The 14965-nt window shown below is 36.9% G+C and overlaps 1 protein-coding gene across 1 annotated transcript in view; it reads right to left on the bottom strand.

Annotated features, from left to right (window-relative positions):
* Positions 1–14865, bottom strand: part of LOC135467434 (tRNA (32-2'-O)-methyltransferase regulator THADA-like) — a 30420-nt gene extending 15555 nt beyond the window's left edge. Inside the window, exons 1-19 of the mRNA XM_064745206.1 lie at positions 14738–14865; positions 13118–13241; positions 12334–12517; positions 11921–12032; positions 11460–11623; positions 10716–10856; positions 9900–10014; positions 8786–9435; positions 7919–8028; positions 6937–7017; positions 6156–6351; positions 5183–5276; positions 4232–4408; positions 3811–3975; positions 3313–3422; positions 2766–2953; positions 2122–2318; positions 772–930; positions 380–510 (exon numbers count right to left, since the gene is read on the bottom strand). Of these exons, the coding sequence (XP_064601276.1) occupies positions 380–510; positions 772–930; positions 2122–2318; positions 2766–2953; positions 3313–3422; positions 3811–3975; positions 4232–4408; positions 5183–5276; positions 6156–6351; positions 6937–7017; positions 7919–8028; positions 8786–9435; positions 9900–10014; positions 10716–10856; positions 11460–11623; positions 11921–12032; positions 12334–12517; positions 13118–13241; positions 14738–14756 (3117 nt within the window). The 5' untranslated portion in view covers positions 14757–14865. The remainder of the gene's footprint in view (positions 1–379; positions 511–771; positions 931–2121; positions 2319–2765; positions 2954–3312; positions 3423–3810; positions 3976–4231; positions 4409–5182; positions 5277–6155; positions 6352–6936; positions 7018–7918; positions 8029–8785; positions 9436–9899; positions 10015–10715; positions 10857–11459; positions 11624–11920; positions 12033–12333; positions 12518–13117; positions 13242–14737) is intronic.
* Between the last annotated feature and the right edge of the window lie 100 nt (positions 14866–14965).

Below are 14965 nucleotides of genomic sequence, written 5' to 3'. Positions count from 1 at the left end.
CTTTTGGCTTGGAATGGTTGTTTGGCTTCAGGATAAAACAAGATGTTGATGTAACCCAAGGAAAGCATAGCAGTTTAATGCATTTGAGGTTATAAAAACACCTTTTTTCGCAAATAATAAAACAACTACCCTGGCTTTCTGCCATTCAATTACAAAAGTACCAAGAAGCCACATACGACTTGAAAAGTAGGCTAAAAGGTCAATCAATTTAAATTGGTTTAAAAGCAGCACGATGAGTCCTTGCATGTAGTTTTATTCAACCTCAAAGAGATAAATGTGGCCTGAGAACATAAGTTATGGGTCAGTCAAATATTGACCCTGCGCACAGGTAGACATCCAAAAAACCAGAGATTTTGCTGTATTTTTTCCGTTTATCTACCTTTGTGTTGTTGGCACACCAAGTCAGGAGTGGTCTGTAGTCAGAGCTACTCACATCCCTCAGGGTCTGAGTGGTGCTGGGCAGAAGGTTTGCCAGAGAAGTGGTGATATCAGCAAATGATACACAAGTGTCTGAAATCATATTATATAAATTGCAACTGTTGTCCAAGATGCTTTTATTATATTTTCTTTAAAATCAATATATCAATGACTACACTGACTCCAACAGCAATTCAAAAACTGGTATTTTCGTACCCTATAATTTAGAAGGACAGTTTTCTTTGCCCAACTCTGTCTATTACTAAGGAATAATGTGGTCTCTGACTTCCAGGCTTACAGAATTCGATCCCCAATGAAAACATGTATGGTAACTGTAATTGCATCTGTACATACCGGAGTTGTCTCCTCCTGTCAGAATGTCAGACATCAGTTGAGTTGTCTGTAAGGACAGCCTGACCACGTTCTCCAGGATTGGTTCAAGAGTCTTGTCTGGAATAACCTCTGTCACATTGCCCTTTTCACTTAGAAGAGAATTCAGTAGGTTGAACATGCCTGCATAGAAAGGGGATTTAGCAAAAGGGTGAACATCTATAAGGCCTGGAGATGAATTCAGCAAACATTATAACTTCACCAAAAAACTGGCAACATCGGAGTCTTATTGTAGTCAAAAAACCTAAAGAATTATTGTTAGTAAAAAAAGCTATGAACACAGGCTTGTTTTAACATATATTACACATAAACACAGCTTCAACTGAGGGTAACTACGGTAAATACATGTGTTATCTTCAACCTTTTCATGCAACCACTAAAGCACTTTTGTTCAGTGGAGTTTATTAATAGATATTATTTATTTATTTATTTATTTATTTATTCATTTGATTGGTGTTTTACACCTTAATCAAGAATATTTCACTTATGCGATGGCGGCCAGCATTATGTTGGGAGGAAACCGGGCAGAGCCAGGGGGAAACCCACGACCATCAGTTATTACGAAAATGACACTAAAAATGCATCAGTCATGACAAAATCAACAAGCTACATGTATTTACTATACTATATGTTTATCCAGAAAGTAACAGTGTTCTCTGCAAACAAAATCTGTTCCGGCCCAGTCCACATACAATAAGGATTATCCTAATTCTTCAACCTTTTCGCATATGAAAGAGCAGCTTTCAGGGCAATTTATACATGTTTGTAATTGGATGTTGGAAACAAAACTATATTGGTTAGATTGATCAATTTCAGGGCTTCACAAAAAGTATAATTTTATCAGTCTACACAAAATAATGCCCTCAGAATTTGCTTGAATATTGTAAACACCATGCAAACATGCAAAAAAGTTGAGGACTGACAGTAGTTAAGTCAACCTGGCAGCAAAAAATCGCAGGTAATAGCTGAAAATCTTGGGAGATGATCTTGATTAATCTGAAGATACCTCCAGCAAATGTGAAGCAGTTGGAGTGGACACATAAAAAAAAACCTGTAATCTGCTTTGTTCTGTATAATTCTAACCAATCCTAACCAAACGAGATATGAACAAGCATAGCAAACAGTCTTGTTGACTTTATGCACATTTTTTGTTGCAGATTGTCTTTGATTCATTCAATCATGCAACTATTATGGACAAACAGGAGCCCTACATGAGTTTATGGGTCAGCTTGGGTGGGATTGTATGACAGAGGTGGAAGGTAGCTGTAGCTTTGCCGTGACTGAGCCTTAACATTTATGTTCCTAGACAATTACCTTGAATAGGTCGAGAGTCTGCACCTACAAGAGGACTGTGTCCGGCCAATTCAACAGCCTCTTGTATATCTCTGATCACAAACTGTATAAACTTCAGAGGAGATTTGGCTTTGTCCTTGCCAGAGTATCTGACACAGTGATGGTTGGTGTCTGTCTGGTAGTCAATGTCAAAACACAAACCCTCGCCACATATGTACCTTTGTGAAGAAAATCATACATACAACATTTAATGTGGGAACAAATAAGTAAGTGAATATAATTCTGAATCCAGAAAAGTTTGATGTAAGATGAAAGCTTCCCTCACAATAAAAAAAAAATTTTTTTTTCATGTTTATAGTTTCACACATTGACTTCACACTAGAAATCATTACTCTTGGAAATAATGTTTACAATAGCCTGGTAATTTGTAGTTTTACTATCCATGAAATGATTTGCTTGATCATTTGTTTGCTATAAAGTCTTCCGATTTTTGTGGGAGGCAATGGCGTTAGCATTTGACCTGGGTTGATAGGGGACTGTCAGTGGTTTAAACGTTAGACTGGTCACAGCCAATTTTCAGCCCTGGAATCTTTGCCATAACCAGAAAAAGTAAATCCTAATTAACTATAATACTGTTACTGATCTCAATCAATAATAGCAGTTACCTGTTCCAGACATACTGACAGAGTAAAGACCCACTGTTGTTGTTGGGAGACCAGGCTGTGTTACAGAGTTGCAAACCATGGGATAAAATCTGACACACAGCTCCCTCTGTTGTTAATGCAGCACGGCTGTCCTCCAGCAAGGAAGGCGGAAAATACTTCATCAGGATAGTGTTGGCCAGATTTTGAACCTGTGCAATGAAAGATGACAAAATAAACGTACAAAGAACACATGACGACATATCTGCCCTTCACCCATAATTGTGTCAGCTGTGAAATAGGTGAAATACTCATAAGCAGGAGGTGACTATTTCAGAAATTAACACAATATTCAAAGAATGTATGATATTAATGTTTTATTTCAATTACTTACTTTATTTTTCACAGTGCGAGCTGACAAGACTTTTATGTCTGAGTCTGTTACTGTCTCTTGTAGAGTGTGCAAAGTTTGTCTTCTAATGTCACAGAAAGATATTACTTTTAAGAAACAATGTGGAAACATTCTCTGGCGTGAACAACATCACTGTTGAGAGATTTGCAGAGTACTTGCCTCATCTGTGCCATCCACAACACAGTGTAGAATACACAGCCAGTTGGCTGTGCAACAAAAATCCATTTTCTCCATTTCCTTACAAAACAACATGAATCTGTTCATATTTTCTGGAAGAAAAATAATCAGCTAGTGGTTTGTTGAAATAAGTTGAATAAGTTGAAGAGATTTCACTTTTAAACTTCCATTATTGCTACTTTAAAGCTTTAAAATTTTTTAAATTCACAATGTGGAGTGACGAGTGCTATCACAAAAATCCTACTGCCACTGAAGTGTCATGCCAAAGACACCAGACTTAACACCCAAACCAGTAATGTTTTATTGACACCGGGCAAACCAGTCCTGTTTCCTTGCCCTGAAGTCTCAGTGCCATGCACCAAGGGAAATTTTTAATCTTAAGACCCAACCCAGGTCTGACATTGTTTTGCGTGTTATGTTAGAATTATCTGTAACAATTTTTCGTAATATTAGCAGACAGACACTTCAAATTGACATCACCTTGATCCTGCCCCTTCTTGTGTTTACTTTCATGGAATCCTTTGAAAATTTGTAGCAGAACCTGGAAAATCTCCAGGCAGGTCTTTCTTCTTTGGAACGACACACCTGGATGGAGATTTGTCATGCAAAGTTCTAACAGCCAATCAACAAAGTCTACAGTTGCCGCTGGAAAAGAGATACATGTAGATCCAACTCAAATGTGAATATCATTTTGGTAAAATTGGTTAACTTTCCTCTAGAAACAATGATAACATTTACTTATTTTATAGCAAACATCTGCAGTTTGTTCAACAAATTTTTATGTACAATAATTATTGCAGAACTTGCAGAAGTGGGAAAGAAATTTAAAAAAGCCAATAATGATAAAGCCCAGTAGAATATCTTAAATTCAAAAATGTCTAAGAAAAATGTGAATACTTACTAAGTGAGTCTTTGTTTTTATGAGCAGATTTCACCAGAGCTAATCCACTATCGCGACAACGAATGGCTAATTTCTTGACATCTCCCATGAGTCTTTGCCTGAAGGCAGCTGAGTCAACATTCAGGTTGAGAGGCAACGTCTTCCTTAGAAACAAGTCCTCCCACAAAGATAATGGCTCTGTCAGAGGAAATGAATTTGGTAGAGAATTAAGAAGATGAAGTACATCTATTGACACATTTGTAATATCCATCTTAGCTGATACTTTCATTTATCTGACAAGCAATCTATGTCTTGCTAAAGAATATTCTATTTTCAGTTTCTTGACTAACCTTTTTACATATACGTCATGTGACAAAATATTTCACTAAATGGACGTTACTCAAGTTATGGTTGGAAGAAAAGATGAAGGATCTACAAAGTTGGGGAGTTTAAAGTTCAAACTCTTTGTCACTATAAAAGATACAAAATAGTCCTACTGTATCATGTGACTTGTCACAAATGTTAGGCAGCCTCTGACATTAATTTACACAGTATTCCAGAGTTACAACTTACACCTTTTTCCCTCTGGAAACTTCATTTGTTCAAAAATGTTCAGCTCCTCTATTTTCTTCATCATTTGTCTACTCTAAATACCATTTTGTGAAACCTTTTTCACATTCCTATGTTGTAGTACATGTACATGTGGTCAAAAAATAATTGTCTAACATTTTAGACAGGTCACATGATACAGTAGCACTATTTTACCTAAAATGATTCAAGAGGTCAAGACTTGACACTCCCCCACAGAAATTTCCAGCCAATCCAACCACAACTGGATATCCACATCCAATGCCACGGGTCAAAACTTTATCGATATTGAATGCACCTCCTTAAGGCCTTTCTCCAAGTAAAAGAGATGAGTTGCTCTACCAGAAAGGGTGCCTGAAAAGCGTAAACAATGGTGGTTCATACCTGCAGTTTTCAGTGTTGTACAGAGAATTCCAAAGGCAGCAGATCTCACATCATCATTAGAATGAAATGCAGCTTCTGACAGGGTTTCTTCTGGCTGAAATACCAAAATAATCAAACTTAATAAATATATTATAATATATTAAGATTCAAAACCCTTCCCTTTACAATATCATGGTCAGATCCCTTTGAGGCATTATGTCGTCATTCTATCGTACAGTGGGAAAAATCGGTGAATTTTACCATTGGCTGGTAGATAAAAGACAGATAGATAATGAAAACTATCCACAAAGGACAACTTCTGAAATATTTATTTTACTGGACTAGCCAGGCAAGACATGTGATTAAAGTAATCTTGCATGGATGATATTAATTATTTCATATACCCACCAAAGTTATAATGCACTAATTTTCCCCACTGTGCAGTAAAGTAACAATGTCAAAGTACTAAGGACATCACAATGATGTTATAATGGGCCGATTTTCTCCACTGTGCAGTAAAGTAACAATGTCACTAAGGACATCACAATGATGTTATAATGCACAAATTTTCCCCACTGTGCCATAAAGGTAACAATGTCACACCACTAAGGGTGTCACAATGATGTTATAATGGGCCGATTTTCCCCACTGTGCCATAAAAGTAACAATGTCACACCACAAAGGGCGTCACAATGATGTTATAATGCACTGATTTCCCCCACTGTGCAGTAAAGTAACAATGTCACTAAGGACATCACAATGATGTTATAATGCACCGATTTTTGAAATTTTGACGACCTCACAAATCTTAAGACAATTGTGTCCAAATTTCAACTTCTAGTACCAGTACCAAAAACTTAACATTGTGGCAATGTTTTAAATTTTGACTCCATTCTGAATTTGCCTTGTGGAATTGCATCCTGTATTAGAGTCACAGCAAATGGCTTTATTTTATACTTGTAAATAACCTACTATGATGAAACAAGAAACTCACCACCTTAAACCCGCTGATCAAAGATCGGATAACCTTAGCCACTGACACCCATGCTAGGAGAACTCTATTTCTGTGTTCAACATTGAGACAATTCTCCAAGCAGGTTGTTATATGTGTCAAGATGCACTCTGAAAGATCTGGTAAGGCTTTCAGGGTTGTTGGCACAAGGTAAACCATAGCATTCTGTCTTAACAGGCTGAAAAAGAAAAAGCAATATTCAAGTTAGCAAATGTGTTATTGATCAGTTGTGCAGTGGATTTAGCCTGCACTTTTGGTACCGGTGTAAGCGATTTTTTTATAGCCACGCGGATTTGTCCCCCCTTCCTATCACTGATCTGAACTGCATAACTACTCAGCAAAGTGGGTAGCAGAGGAAAGGAATGTGGCCTGCATGAACATACTCAATGTATTGCAAGGTAACTGGCTATTCTTTGTTTTAATTACCACATTTTTAGACCATTTTTGTCATGTACGAAAATAAATCAGCTCTTTGATCAGGTAGAGATTATCTTCATGTTCAAGTTTTTTTGCATGGTGTCACGATAGGCCTACATATTTTGACTTTTTATAAAGCATAATGGACTTATCTCAAACTGCGCGCAGTAGCTTTATTTCTTTTATTTATTTTTCAGTGTGAAACAACAAAGATAAACAATGACACAAACATGAAATTTCTGAAGGTATTGCATATAAATTTAACTAAATACACCTGCTTGAGTGTTAAAATATATGCGATACAGTTGGAACACAGAGAAAATGACAAGTAATTTTTAATTTTTACCTGAGGTCAGAGGTCACAGCCTGTTCCATGAAGTTCCACCACTGAGATGTCCATGTAGCTCCAATGTCACCTGCACCAGATCTAATCACAAGTACAAATTGGTTGCCTCTACATAATATGAATCGTAACAAATTACCTCATCCAGCTTGAGACAACAAAGAGCTTCAAATTCGTTTATTAAGTTACAAACCTCAAAATCGCTTGATTTCAACAAGGTCACAGATGCACAAAATATGACAAGCATGTTAACCTTTGGAATTGTCCCATCCATGTCAGAGGCAGTCTTATGCATAGAAAGAAAATGATGCAAAAGTCTGAAAAAATACTCCCAAAGCACGCCCATAAAATTGCTGCATTCTTCAAACTACATGTAACTCCTTATTTCTGTGCAAAGCACTTTTATCTGAAGTCTGATAAGATTTACTCAACTGTCAATTTAACCATAGAGGTTTTTACGGTCAATAACTGTGCTCCAGTTTTCTATCTGTACCTAAAAATCAGACCACTGTCTTCTGCCAAATATAGCTTCCTAATTTGGAAACTAATTTGGGCACTAATTCAAAAGGCTAATTTGGACTAAAATAATGTCAGGTATTAAGAAACCAGAAAATCAATGCCTTATAAACCAAATGTTAATGTCAAAATTACTTATAAACCAGTACAAAGTACAAATAAATCAAAAGAACGTTTTTCAATCATACACATGTTAACTTTATCAAGCCATATTCCCCATAATTTTTTTTTTAAGGTATCCTGTATTTTGGGCACTCCAGAATCTGAAATCAGGCCTTTTCATTCATGTCCCATGTTACTCCCATGTTAATTTTGTGAAAATAGGGCATCTCAAACACACTGAGACACCCCTCTAGCTAAACCTATTCCTTAAGGGTGTCAAAATGTCCTTGTATTTGGGCCTGCTGTCGTAGATATTTTGTTTGGCTAAAATGCCATTCAAATAAAACCATACATGACACAGACTGACCTGATCTGAATAAGGCAGGCCCTGTAGACATCAGTAGCAGAGACAGCCAAGGTACTGGTAGATAAACACTGCAGTAGGTGAGTAGCTAGATCAGAGTACAACTCCTCTATCTGAAGTTAAATGTGAAATGTGTGAACATCAGAAGCTTTTCTGAATTCACGTGTACTTTCATGAGTAATTTAAATGATACAACAAGTATATAAATAGACAGAAGTATGACATACAGATGTAGGAGTTATGACACTTTTGTTTGATCTGGTGGGCCTCCATGGCTCAGTCGGTTAGCCTGCTAGCACAGCGTAATGACCCAGGAGCCTCCACCCAATGCGGTCGCTGTGAGTTCAAGTCCAGCTCATGCTGGTTTCCTATCCGGACGTACGTGGGAAGGTCTGGCAGCAACCTGCAGATGGTCGTGGGTTTCCCCGGGGCTCTGCTCGGTTTCTTCTCACCATGATGCTGGCTGCCGTCATATAAGTGAAATATTCTTGAGTACGGCGTAAAACACCAATCAAATAAATAAATAAAATAAATTGTTTGATCTGTTCAGTCATTTCATTGTAAAATTTCCTACAAGGATGCATCGTAACTGTAAGTAGAAATGCAATATCTGCCGTTTACATGCCTGCATGCAGCAATCAGTGTGTGTACATGTTAATGGGGAATCATATAGCGTGAGTGTGGCATACTCCTCTCTATGTATGTGTTTATCATAGTAAAACGTAAACCCTTTTGCGTTCTGAAGTTTGAATCGATCTATAATTTGACTACAAACGTTTAGACTTAATCCAAATGATGTTATCACAATCACAGACAAAATAAATAAAAGGATAAAACACCAAAAAGACCAAAATATAGCGCAAAATTTACCTTTGAGAAGCTTACAAAGGACAGGACAACCTTCAGCAATTTATATCTACTCTTGACAGTCCATGATGTGCTGACTACATGATCCAGAATGACATCTGTCAATTCCTTAGCCATAGCTCCTCCCTTAGTTACGTTTCCTTTCTTACTCTTTACCAGCTGTTCTAGCTCCAGCAGCATCGAGCAAATTTCCACACAGAATTCTGCCACATTGTCCACTGGGCTATCGCAGTTCAGTTGAATCAAATCCCATGTCAAGGATAAGACACTGGAATTATACAAGTTTTCTAAAACGGTAAAATTTGAATCACCTTTGTTGATAATCTGCAGAACCTTTTTGTACCACTTTGATAAAGCCTGAAAAGCCAAGTACTGCAGATTGACTGGTCCCTTACAAAAGTGGAGGATTGGCTGGAACAGTCTGACCAAATTGTAGTTATCTCCCTTGATAACTTCATCACCGTGGTCAAGGTAACCAGAATTGTGGCTGAGTAAAGTTGCTGTTTCTGCAGAAGTTACAAAACCCCTCAGCAAGGACAGATGTCCTAATCTATAGAGTGAGTCACATGAGGTCTCCTTTGTATTGGACTGAAAAAACCCTGTGTCTTTATTCTGTAGTATCAGATGTCCTATATGTATTTCATCCTTGCTGTCTGAAATATATAAATCAATCAAAACATAAATCAAACAGTGAAAGTATTAATTTATTTATTTGATTAGCACTCAAGAATTTCTGACTCATGTGACTGTGGGCAAGTTCATGGATAGTGGCATAAATGTATTAATTGAATTCTACTGTACAAGGTAGACAAAACATAATTTTGACAAGAATATGATTCCATTCTGATTCTTACATGCAGCATTGGTAATACTTATTACCCACATTTCCCTTGTATTACACTCTGTATACATGTATGTATGTTAAATCTGGAAGGAAAAAGACATCAACTTTTTGCTGGACAACATGGAATGTAACTATGCACCATAGTAATATTTACCAGACAAAGTAAGTCACCTGTCATACGGCACTGATGATTTCTACCCCATTTCCAATGCCACAGTGCACAGCATGTTTCAGCAGTGATGTCATAATACTGTACTTTGCAGTTATTATTACCTAGCTGGTGAAGTAGTGTCCAAAAACTGAAGCCAGTGACTTCTGAGGTGGGAGCTGTGTTCAGCAAGAACATAACAGCTGATCCAGTGAGAAGAACACAATCTGATGAAAAACTCTGGAACGAGAAAACTATAAATTTAAAATATTCTGGACTTCTTGATTTAGGTCTTGATTGAAACTGTCATAAAGACATGCTTTTTTTAGGTGGCCACATGATTTATGTGCTTCAACAGCTACATGTAGGTTATCCAAAACCTGTGTTTAAACTCATTCCAGTTGTTCAAGAGTGTATTAGCAGTTAAGCCCGGTTTTAACTTTAGCTTGGACAAAAGTCCAACGGTTTTTGTATTAGAGCAAAAATGGTATTAAAACTTAATCCTGGTGTAACTTTTAATACACTTTTAAACAACTGGCCCCTGGTTTGGATTGCTCTCAAGGCCATGGTGGCTTCTTCAGAAGCTCTTGCATGACTGAGCTCTCTTTGTGTGGTCTTACACAAAGTTCCCTTGTGATTGCTTGTCTTCCACCAATATTATGGGTTCCATCCATAAAAGTGACCAATAAAAGCCATCACTGATCAAAATTCTTGAGTGTGCTGTGAACTGTAAAAGATTGATACAGTCACATGGCAACATGCAGTCATGTGCAGTCACAACAAGTGATGACTGGATAAAGTGCTATGCTTCAGCTTCACATAACTCCTTGCCAAGACACAGAAAAGGGGAGCTGCTTGGAATCAATCCAAAACACAGAAATCAAATCACTATGTATCACCTTTATCATACATCCTATCATCTATCCCATAAAGCTAGCTACCTCTGCTCTCAGTATGTAAACCATCTCAGTCAGAAGGTTTTCCAGAGCAAGTTGAAGGTCACCATTGGTATCTTGAGAGACATCTGTCCAAACACATGGTGATACATCATCGGAATAATACTGAAACACCTGTAAACACACCTGAAAAATCCAAAATTTGAACTGAATGCACTCACTTGCAAATCTTAAGATGTAAACATGTGACTGGTTAAAAAAAGCGATGAAAACGGTGTATACAAGTTTATTTAAACAAATGTGACAACTCTGCCATATGTGACAAAATCAAAGTTTTTTTGTAAGGCAAAGCAAGCATCGAGTACTATATCACTGTGCGTATGTAGTTAAAGGCCTTCTGTTTTTAATGTTTCACAACACTGCAGTTTTGCCATCTTCGTGATGAATCTATCTGTCATCAGAGAGTAGGTGGTCGGAACAATGGGAATCTTTAGGCATCTTCCAGAATATAAGAAACTGAGAGAGAAGCTGATACTGTAAGGTTCAAGTAAGCATGTAAATTTGTAATCTGAAAAGGTGATTGGCTAATTGTTAAGATTTTAAGGGGGTAGGGTGGCGTAATCTTTACTTCCCTAACTCTTGATAACTGGTATTTTCTAAGATGCTTTGATCCACAGGTGAAATCCCTCATGACAAAACAAATAATATTTATGGCTTGTATTTGGGTGGGGTTCAGCTAATGGTTAGCAACTATAAAAAATATCCTAGCACTGTTGTCATGTTGTTTACCTTTATCACAGTATAGAGTAAGTCCTGGTCAGACTTGGTCAACCTGCCCACAGCATGAGCTCTAGTCACTCTGGTCAGTGTGGTTAGTAGACAGTTTAGCAGGTCCGATAACTGACCTTTACAAATGTCTCGAATGCCAGAGCTCTGGTCTAACACACATGATACTGTTATAATAAAAACAAATTAAAATTATTGCAACAAATTGAAAATAAAATTGGTACCAGGGGGATTATTATAGAAACTTACTTCCGATATATTTACAGAATGCCATTATAAAACGGAAATTATTTTGTGAAAATAGTTTGCATCTTATGTATAAACTTCACATAGTAATAATTCTCAAAGAACACAATATCCAATACAAAATCCAAACTCCAAAATAATGGAAACACCATTACTTTTCATACATATGTTTATAACCCACATACTTTGGAAAAAAAAGTCCAACAAGTATACAGTACCTTTATTAAGTGATTTAGAATCAACAGTAACTTTGAAGACACCACTTTCCAGACGAGACTTAATTAATGGCTTTATTATCTCTGGATACCTCTTTCGCATCATTTCTAAAAGCTATCAAAAGAAAAAAAAAATGCACAGTATTTTTTCTGTTAAAGTATAGAACTTTTCTGTTCATAAATTATACGATTTACTTATTTGATTGATGTTTTAATGCCGTACTCAAGAATATTTCACTTATACAACAGTGTCCACTGTTATGCGGGTGTTGAAAATGGGCAGAGCCTGGGGGAAACCCACGATCGTTCGCATGTTGCTTAACCTGCTTATTAGCACATAAATCATTAGGTCTAAATGTACATATTTATATGTATAATCGACAGACTGCATTATTGTGACACATTCTACTATTTACCTTTTCAATTTCTCTTCCCAGTCTAATGTTTTCTGCACATGACCACATACAGCTGACTAAAATATCACCAAGAATTTCCAGCTCAATATTGTGAGTTATTTCCCCTGATTCCACCAAGTATGTGTGTAAGCATTTCTGAGCAGTTTTCAACCTCTTAACTAATGGGTCTGTATCTGCATTCACTCTGAAAAATAAAAAAATTACAAAAATATTACAAAAAGTAAACAATGCTGTCCTCAATGAGTAATAAGGACTGATGGTGATGGCAGATGAAAATGGTGTTTCTTTTTCATTCTCATTTTACATAAAGTATACAAGTATCATATAAGAATTTAAATCATCTCTCTAAAGAATACCATGAAAAGTCTCATGTACGCTTTCGTTTTTAATCCACTCTTGTGATTTTAATAAGTACAAGCATATATTGGGCAGTATATATATATGTATAACAGCGTATACATAAAATATGTGTTTTGTAAGGCTACAAGTTATCTCCCTTTTGGCAGGAACTTTAAAAAAATTTATGCACATTTCTGAACTACAGAACATTACCGAAAGTCTTTTTCTTAAATATAAATATATACCAATTTATTGAGATATAAATAAAGACCAAATAATACTGTCATTTTAACAGAAGATAGAAGTCATTTAAAGTTTGCAGGGACAAGCAGCTACACGTACGTGGTTTTCAACAATTCGCACTGACAATTGTGAGACAGAAATAAAAACATCTTACGACAATTAAAAAAAAAAACAGGAACCAACAAGGAAATCTGGCAACTACCTTTTATCAGAGAGGAGATGTTTAAATAGACAGATGCCATCGGGAAAGGTTCTCTGTAACCAAGGAGAATCTGGACTGGAGAGGAAAGTTGCCACTTCAGCCATCTTGTCTAAAGTCATGCTGTCTGTGGTCAAAAAGAGACACATGCGTCACACAAGCTGTTGTTGAATTTGATAATTATATTGTCTTACTAGAGATAACTTTTAACATTCTCCACTACATGGCCATGTCACTGAAACTGAAACTTACATCTGCTACTGTAGGCTTAAACAGTTCCATCATTTTCATTTCCATATTTTGGGGGTTTTAAAAGAACGGCAAAAAGACAGGGATGTAGGCAATCTTTATTCCGTTTACCAATTTACAGTGTATCAAAGCCAACTTTGAATGTCTTGGAAAGTCATACACAAACGATTTTTTTGTGTTATGTTTAACACAGTCTGCTGTTACGCCAATGCAGAACACATACAGAACATGGCGGTACCAAACAACTACTTTTAACAAACTACAAACAAACCGGCAAAAACTACCCTACCTCATATCAGCCTGTTTCACCCTACATAGAGTCATGTCACGTACGACAAATTGTACAGACATGAAAGAAAATTCCTCTTCTCTAAAGACACTTTAAACATGCCCACTTAAAAATTTTGGTGCTTAAAAATTTTCTCTTCAAACTGGAGAAGCTCTTTAACATACTGATTCATTCCGGGTTATTTTGATAGAGTTTGGATAGAATGGTGGGGGAAAACAGGAGAACATGTTGGCTGGTGGCTGACCTAACAAATTTTCGGCTATATCTTAATGTCATAAAATAGCGTCAAAACATGCTTACAAAAACAGTTTAATCATATCACATCAATGTTTCTTTCCAGGAGGCTGGCTGGTCATATTTATAGTTCTGCCCCAGTGGAATGATGAGCGAAAGACACCAGACATGACACCTCAGCCAGTCACAACATCCTGACACCAGAGTGAACAGTAATGAACCCTTACACTAAGTGTCCAACTAAAAATTGAAAGTATCAAGATGTATGCATGGACAGGACTTGTGTTTGTATGAATCACTCTATGTGTAAGATAAAACTACAGACGCTTGTGCAAGTGAAATTTATAGATTCAAATGCACTACCCTGACCATTTGTCTAAGCCGACATAACATTCGATCCACTGGAATGATAATTCGTAATCATAAGTTATAGCTCTGCAAATCTCCACTATAGTCTGCTTTCAACAGAATTTTGCCTTGACCTATGAAAAACTAAATAAAAACTGTCGTCTCTTTTTGACATGTTATACTGCACACGCGTCTTGCATTTGTGCTTTAATTGTACTCATACAAAGTTAGGGTGCTTTATTAGTATCAGTATGTTGTTGTAGGTTATGAGAATTATTCCATATCGTTTCATGTTAAGGGTTTAACTACCTGGAAAGCTGGTTTTAAAACACTATGTACTGCACTGTTAAATCGTGCTAGACGGTATCAACAGCTCCGGTATAAACCACTGTAACGGTATAAACTTTTCAGATGTGAACTCAGCAGCGAGTGAGTCGTACTACAATATGTACCACGACCAGAGGCCTACGTTGAAAATCAACACCTGCAACGTTACTATTCACCTAATGCTATCGTTTTCATGAGCTTGGAGAAAAGGCGACGAGTTTGCCACTTCCTGCTTTGACATCCATTGTCATTTACGGAAGATCAATAATGGTCACTGAGTGACCGACAGCTGGTGAAGTGGACATTCCCCGCTATGTTTAGAACAATCTCCTAAGACAGGTGCTCGTATTTGGTTTACTATAAACCCTGTAATACAAGACTGTCATTTTCTAGGCTGGACTATA

Source organism: Liolophura sinensis, chromosome 6, assembly GCF_032854445.1.
Source record: "Liolophura sinensis isolate JHLJ2023 chromosome 6, CUHK_Ljap_v2, whole genome shotgun sequence".
Taxonomy (NCBI): Eukaryota; Metazoa; Mollusca; class Polyplacophora; order Chitonida; family Chitonidae; genus Liolophura; species Liolophura sinensis.
The sequence above is the reverse complement of the archived record's forward strand: the minus strand, read 5'-3'. Positions and strand labels throughout refer to the sequence as shown.